The 8,059-nt window shown below is 44.8% G+C and overlaps 1 protein-coding gene across 1 annotated transcript in view; it reads left to right on the forward strand.

Annotated features, from left to right (window-relative positions):
• KIF9 (kinesin family member 9) overlaps positions 1–7,640 on the forward strand; it is a 38,600-nt gene extending 30,960 nt beyond the window's left edge. Inside the window, exons 17-21 of the mRNA XM_004676232.2 lie at positions 1,065–1,279; positions 3,677–3,853; positions 4,166–4,281; positions 4,695–4,799; positions 7,400–7,640. Of these exons, the coding sequence (XP_004676289.2) occupies positions 1,065–1,279; positions 3,677–3,853; positions 4,166–4,281; positions 4,695–4,799; positions 7,400–7,450 (664 nt within the window). The 3' untranslated portion in view covers positions 7,451–7,640. The remainder of the gene's footprint in view (positions 1–1,064; positions 1,280–3,676; positions 3,854–4,165; positions 4,282–4,694; positions 4,800–7,399) is intronic.
• Positions 7,641–8,059: the final 419 nt, after the last annotated feature.

Below are 8,059 nucleotides of genomic sequence, written 5' to 3' on the forward strand. Positions count from 1 at the left end.
CTCCCCACTCTGTCCCTGGTGAATCCTCTCACCCTCCGCATCTCTGGCCTGTATCCTAATTCTGTATGAATAAATAAATAAATCTTTAAAAAAAAAAAACAAAAAAACCTTCAATAGCCAACATTAGGAGACACAATGGTCTTTCTGCCCCTGGAATTATGGGGTTGTGTATAAAAAAATCCTTCCCCATTCCAAACATTTTTAAGCATTCAGAGAAGCTGATAAAATTGCATACTCTTTTTATTTTTTAAAGATGTGTTTGTGCATACAAGAGCTGGGGTATAGGCTAGAGGTGTGGAGGGGTGAGAGGATTCACCAGAGACAGAGAAGGGAGCAGAACAAGTCGCTTTATGGAATATACTGCTGAGAGGAGCAGCAGGTGAGAATGGAGAGGTCTGCTGTACCATGTGGGTCACGTCTCTGCCCAGGGATTGAACTTGTGCTGCAGTGGCTGTGGCTAGCTTCATAGTGCTAAGACTTACCCCCTGCACCATCAGGGAGGCCCGGGAATACCCTTGATTCTACAGGTAACATGTTAATACTTATTTCATCATGTGTCCATCACTCTCTCCCTCCCTTTATCTAGGTTTTGGATGCATTTCAGAGTAGTTGCACACAGCCCACTTCTCCCTGCCTCAACACTTCATCTTGTACCCCATTCACTGGTGTTGGTAAAGAGCTTTTAGTAGCATGAAATGGCATAACACTGAAATATTATGAAACTTTAACCTTTTGAAAATGTAAAATAACATATACTGCTTGACCTCGAACAGTTCAAAGTTTGTCAAATTTGTAAAGGAGATACACCAAAGTGTGCCAATAGGTAATGAGTGCTTTCGTGTTTTCCTGATTTTTAAACGTTTCCCTTCTTTCTTCACTCTCCAAATGGTCCTGTGTCCTTGTGGGCTGAGTGAAACAGAAATGAGGGTATGATTCCTACATGAGCTGAGCTCCTCTCTGGGCAGGTGGTTCCTGGGAGGGTGTCCTATGCACAGAGGCCCGAGGGAGTGAAGACGAAATGCCTGGTGACTCAAGAACTCATTTCTCCTGCTCCCTGTCTTCAGGCCCAACACCCCACCCTCCAAGCCTGTGGCCTTTGAGGACTTTAAGAATGAGCGAGGTAGTGAGATCAACCGCATTTTCAAAGAAAACAAATCCATCTTGAATGAGCGGAGGAAAAGGGCCAGTGAGACCACACAGCGAATTAATGCCATCAAACGGGAAATGGACGTGACCAAGGAGGCACTAAATTTCCAGAAGTCACTTCGGGAGAAACAAGGTAAATGGAATGGGAAGAGACAAGGGGACAGTGGTAGATAGTGGTAGATAGCTCCAAATGGAGTATCCTTGGGCACAGGAGGACTGAGATGAGTGGATGCTGAGGTACATCTCTCTTCCCTGGGTGATCACTTGGCTCTAGTCAGCCTTGGGGAGCCAGAGTTGTCCTCTGACAGTCAGCTTCTGCCTGTGTAATCTCAGGCTCAGATCCAAGCGTCCACCTGATATACATGTAGAAATAGGTCTTTGGCATCTTCCCCACAGAAATGGGCTGCTGGCAACAACCCCCTCCCCTCCCGGGATCTCAAGTCCTCAAAGGGTGTTCTGATTGTGCTGGGGTGTTGGTGGAGACCATGAAAAACCAAGGAGAGATGAAAATGTGGATACCACATTTCTATCACTGAGACTGTGCCTCATCCTAAACCCCTGACGCCTGTGCTAGCTGGAAAACTCTTGTTTTCAAAGCAGGTGGTGGGGAAGGCCCAGCTCAGAGAGCAGAGAGAGTGCCCACTGCTTACGCTGACCCTGTTGTACCCTTCTCCCAGTGTAGACACTGCCTATGCTTGCAGTGTTGGCCACGGACCCTCATGCTTGAACAAGCAGAGGACTCATCTGGGAGATGAGTGGGATCTGGGTACTGACTCAGATTTGGACCAGCACCCAGAGCCTGCATTTTAAAGAGTGACCATCCCAACCACGACCATCTTCCATGGATGATTTCAGCAATTACCTGGGCATCTCCAGATATCACTTGGGTTTATTTTTTCAGGTCAGGTGAATCATTCATAGGGGGTACAGTTCATTCACTTAATTCTCAGAGGGCAACTTATTTCCAAATTGTTGGGGCCACTCTGTTCATACCACAGGCCAACCATTATCCACTGACCAACTACATCAAAGGGCAGAGCCCTCCCAGCTCTGGAAAATAGGGGAAGGCTGGTGGTAGTAGCTCAGACATGCCTCTAACTATGGCCTTCAGGGGCAATATAGTGATGGTTTCACAGGACCTAACACTCATTCTTCTGCCCATAGTCTTTGAATATGCTATGCTATATTTCATTTTTACATATTTTAAAAAGTACATATGCATGCAATGTTGACATATCATTTATTCCTAAATATATCTGTAAATGGGTAGTTTTGAAGGATAAGAGGGAAATAAAAAATATTTTAAAATATTTAAAATTTTACCTGTCAATCAACTAATTTTTTTTTTCTTTTAACCCCTCTCACCTCCAAGCAGTTTTTTTCTCATTGGCTGCTAAAATGTCAAATAAAATGTATTTATCTTGAGGAAAGGATCAAGTACACTTACTCATTTTTAAAAATACCTGCTATGTTAACTGAAAACACTAATTAGCCTATAAAGGTCAGTGAATTTGGAATATTAGTGTTCCTAGGAGAAAAATGAAAGCTCATCTTAAGTTCAACTTAAATTTTTATTTCCTTGAAGATAACGAAGGGGTGGGTGACTCTGCACATCCTTCCTCTATAATCCTTGAGTAAGGGTCCTGCCTCTCCATTAATGGTGTCAGTGACATGACACGTGTCTAACTTTCTCCAGTAAACATCAGTGCAAGTGCTGACATTTCCCTCCAGCACCTGGGAGTGCCTGGTGCATACCAGCCATACACCTAGTCACAGGCAGGACTCCCTTTGCAGGACTCTTGGCATGGAAGCCCCACACCCCAGAGTGGGGAAGTTCACCGCACACCTTTGCTGAGATTTCAAGGTGCTGTGGCAGTGCGCAGGCAGCTGGGTGAGTGACTCCTCAGCCGGTAATTATGTCTTAACCCCAGAACCTGTATCAAACTGACAGACCTTAAAAAGTCTGCAAAGAGCTCAAGAATGGAGGAGATAGCTATAGCACAGCTTACTCCTGCCCTCCTGGAGCCCTGAGATAGTCAGTCAGCATGATACAGATCTCTGATCCGAACAAGAAGGCTGAAATCTTCAATAAGACAATTTGAAATGTGAATTTACATCCACTGTTATAGATTATATCACTTGCCCAAGTGACTGGTGTTACTAGCCAGTAAAAACAGTTCATGGACATAATTTACAGAAAAGGAAACATTGTAATAGAGGTTCTTCCTGGATTGAATGTCTTTAGCTGATGAGGTATAAAATCAAAATAAGCAGGGAACATGGGCCCTCTCTATCCTCTCCTCTGTCCTCCCTCCTGTTTGTCCTAAAAACATCAGGAAGGGATCTTCGATCTGAGTTCCCTCTCCATACGACAAAAGTCGGCAGGCAGCCTCCTTGTACTTTGCTCACCGCCATGCCAAGCCCAAGTCTGTCCTCTGGTCTCCAGTGTTTATGCTTTGCCATCACTCTCTCCACTATGTCTTCTCCCCTCCACCCCAGGTGAACATTTTCTAATCTCTCCACCCTGTAGGTGAGTATGAGAACAAAGGGCTGATGATCATTGATGAGGAGGAATTCCTACTGATCCTGAAGCTCAAAGATCTTAAGAAGCAGTACCGCGCTGAGTACCAAGACCTGAGAGACCTCAGGGCTGAAATCCAGTACTGTCAGCACCTGGTGGATCAGTGTCGCCACCGCCTACTCACAGGTATGCCATTTGGGAGGGCTGACTGGCCACCTCAGATCCTAGGCGGCACAGGGCAGAGTCAAATCTTGGGGTCTAGATGTGACTTCAGAATCTCTTTCTGCAGAGGCAGGGGCCAGGCTGGGGCTTCAAATATGTGGCTTCCAGGACTCTGAGGGTGGGAGGAGACAGAGACAGGGTGAGATCCTGGAGCAGGAAGTGAACAAAGCAAGTCATGGTATCAGGTACAAAACAGGCAGACAGGCACACTGTGCCCTGACCTTCTTCCTCAAGGACTCTCGCACACCTCACTGCCATCTCCCTGTCTCCTTGCAGAATTTGACATCTGGTACAATGAGTCCTTCTTCATTCCTGAGGACGTACAGGTGGCACTGAAGCCAGGTGGCAGCATCCGCCCAGGCATGGTGCCTGTTAGCAGGATCGTGTCTCTGGTGAGTGGTATAGGGCAGGAATGAGGACAGTAGGGCAGGTTAAGCATGGGAAATCAGCCAGTGACTCTTATTCTTTTCTCTCCACAAGTGTAGCAGTGTCAGGACTGCGTGCAGCCTCTCCTGGGCAGGCCTGGGCAGGTGGGCAGGTAGTTTTCTCTCTAGCTATCAAAGATGGGGACACAGAAAACATCTCTTGCTGCTACCACCCTTCTGGGGTGGCTCATCCTTTCCTAGATGGCAGTTAAAAGGCACCTGTGATGACAGTGGCAAGCACAGCGGGGCAGTTTGAGCTTCTCTGGGTGGAGATTTGCGAACCCAGTAAGTAGCTGCCTTGATGCCCACCATAGGCCCTGGCAGGCTGCATCCTGACACTGCCAAACTGAAGGGACTGTGCTGAGTTGGGCCTCTCCTAGGGAGAAGATGACCAGGACAAGTTCAGCCAGCTACAGCAGACCATGCTTCCCGAGGGCCCTGATTCTGTCTCCTTCTACAATGCCAAAGTAAAGACAGAGCAGAAGGTAATGAAGGGGTTCATGTCTCTAAGAGGACAATGCTTCAGGGACCTTATATTGGGGCGTCCAGGATCATATTCCCCACTTTAGAGAACAGAAGGAAGACTGTGCCAGCCTGGAGAGACTAAAAATCAGTGGGTGTCTTCCGCAACTCCAAGGTCCTGGTATTAGGCTTGAACCAACAGGGGTTTGTGACCACAGACCGTGGCTAGCCCTGGATATGGCTGATGAATGCTAAGCTGACCCTTGTTTGACTCACAACCCAAGATAGAGTCTGGTAATCCTCTGAGGACACTGTCCATCACAGAGGTCCTCTCCAGAGGTGCCTGGGGACAGAGGACCACATGCAGCAAAGGCAAGGCTAGATATGGAGTTGGCTGTGAGCTGGAGTGGAGGCCCAGTGTGGAGCCAAACACAGAGGACTTGCAAGTGGGGTGATTCTCTAAGTGAGCTCAATCTTTTGAAAGCATGTTTTGTGGTACTTATTTACATTTTTGTACATTTTACAGGGGATACATTGTTTAAACAGAACTTCAAAGTATAAGTACCTGCTCCCAACCCCCTCTGTGAGAACCCGTCACTTGTTTCTAGTGTTCCCCTACATATTGTCCTCCACTTCCTTTTCCCACTTAACAGTACATCCTGAAGATCGCTCCATCTCAGCCCACAGGTGCTTCTATGTTCTTTTTGACAGTTGTGTAATAGTTGGAGGATGCATCAAAATGTATTCAAGGGATAAGATGAGGGATATTTAGGAGGTTCCATTTTTTCACTATTATAAATATTTCTGTGAGAACTTGATAATTTGTGTGAATGCAAATTCACAAAGGTGAATATATGAAAGGCAAGTTTGTAGAAATTAATTTCTTGGTCAGAAGGACATCTGCAATTTTTGATGGTGCCAAATGGCCTGATTAGAGCTGGACCCCACAGCAGCATACATTGTTCCTCTATACTCTCACCCACATGTATCATTCTACTTTTATATTTTTAATCTGAAAGGTGAAAAATTGTCTCCGTGAAACTTTAAACTCAGTGCAAATTAAAGGGACTACCAGTGGAGTAAAGTTTCTTTTCAAATGTTTAAAGATATTGTAATTTATTTTCCTGTAATCTCCTCATATTCTTACCCACTCTTTATTGGTAATTGGTATTTTCTTGTTCATGTGTAGGAACTGGCTATATATTGAGGAAATCAGCACTTTATGAACTGCAAATACTTTTCCATTTTGTCATTATCCCTTTTTGGGGGGGCAATTTCTTCTTTACAGATTTATTTATTTATGCATATGCGAACTGGGGTGTAGGCCAGAGATGTGTGGAATGAGAGGATTACCAGAGACAGAATGGGGAGCAGAACAGGCAGGTCAACTGAAATACACTGCTGAGGGGAGCAGTGGGTGAAATAGGAGAGGTATGCTGAGCCATGTGGGTCACCTCTCTGGACTGGGACTGAACTCATGTTATTGTGGCTGGCGATAGCTTGATATTGCTGAGACTTTAACCAGTGTCACCAGGGAGGCCCTTTTTTGGTAATTGTCTTACTGATTTTTATGAAAGCACATTTATTTTTCTTTCCTTTTTGGTTTCTAGATTCTGTGTCATAATTAGAAATCCCTGACTGAGTTCATTCTTTACAGTTATAGTTAAGCTGACACCCTTACTAGCCATGGCAGCTGGAAGGAGCTCAACCTATGCTGTCTGAGCGTATAAGTCATCAGAAGGTCTGTTAGAAAGTAGATTCTGCAGGTGCTGCAGGTCTAGGGTGGATCCTCAGATTCTGCATTTCTGATAAGTGCTCAGATGATGTCAGTGCTGCTAATCCAGGACTACACTTTGCAAAACAGGTCCTAGCAATCAGCTGTGGGAAGAAGGCCTAGCCTTAGCTGCTCCCTAAAGTCTGCTCTTCTCCTATCTATTCTCCCTACCCTCACTCTCAATTTCTAGTTTCCACGGGTCCTTTCCAACCCAGGAACAGCTTTAATATGCTTCAAGAACTCCAATTTGATAAGGGATTAATATCCAGGCTATATAGAGAATTCCTAAAACTCAGCAATCAAAACACAAACAACCTAGGTTAAAAAAAAAAAGTGCAATGGACTTAAACATTTCTCCAAAGAAGATATACATGGGCAGTAAGCACATGAGATGATGCTCATCATCATTAGGGAAATGCCAATCAAAAACTACAGTGAAATAGCATATAGACTTATGGGTGATTACCCTGAAAAAACAAAACAAAACAAAACAAAACAAAACAAAACAGTGTAACAAGTGTAGCTGTGGATAGGCAGAAATTGGAATCCTCTGGAGTGATTGGGACCACCCCCCTCTCCCCACACTGTTGATGGGGCTGTAAAGTGGCAGCTACTAAGTGACATAACTCAGTCACAAAGAGACAAATAAATGATTCCACTTACAATAGTCAACATCGCTGACAGAAAGTAAGATGGTAGTTGTCAAGGGCTCAAGGGGGGCTAGTCAGAGCCCAAATTGTGATAATTGCAGGAAGATTGATGGACTGAATGCGTGTGGTATGGTTTCTGAGTCCTTGTTAAGTTCATGCCCTTTAACCAAACACTGTTTCTCCCCGTTTCTATGTCCAGCACAATTACTTGAAAACTATGATGGGCCTCCAGCAGTCACATAGAAAATAAGGATTTATGACCAGTGCCTTGAAGGACAAGAGCCCAGCAACACCTGCCTGCTAAACCACCTGCCCAGAGCTCCAGCAACTGTCCCAAGGCTGGGACCCAGCCAAAAGAACACACAATGGCCTGCCTGTTGGGAGGAACAGCCTTGAAAGGCATCTTTACAGAACACTTGGTTTCAATTCATTGTCTTATATGCAGGGACAGGATAAAATAACTTTCTAGTTTGGTTTAGTGCTTATCTAAGAACTTTATTTTATTTCCTGAGAGAAAATCTTCCCTATATATGGGTCAGGAGTCTCCAGTAAGAAAGTGAAAAAGTCACTCAGCCAGGCTCTTCCTAATAGGCCTTTATCCCACTAGTGAACGTGTTTCCTTTCCTGATGGACATCCTGGGGGTGAGATGGGTCTGAGGAGCCCTGGTTCTCACAGTTCCCTCAGACTGTAAGTTCTCTCTCAACATCTCTGGTTTTGAGCTGGTGAAGTCAAGAGAAGGCCCTCCTTCTTCAGTAAACAGGGGAATATAAAGTCAAGGTGGGAGACAGTTTTTTTTTTTTTTTTTTTAGGATAGAACTTTTTTTTTTTTAAAGATTTATTTATTTATTCATACAGAAC

Source organism: Condylura cristata, unplaced genomic scaffold (genome assembly GCF_000260355.1).
Source record: "Condylura cristata isolate star-nosed mole 26May11 unplaced genomic scaffold, ConCri1.0 scaffold00004, whole genome shotgun sequence".
Taxonomy (NCBI): Eukaryota; Metazoa; Chordata; class Mammalia; order Eulipotyphla; family Talpidae; genus Condylura; species Condylura cristata.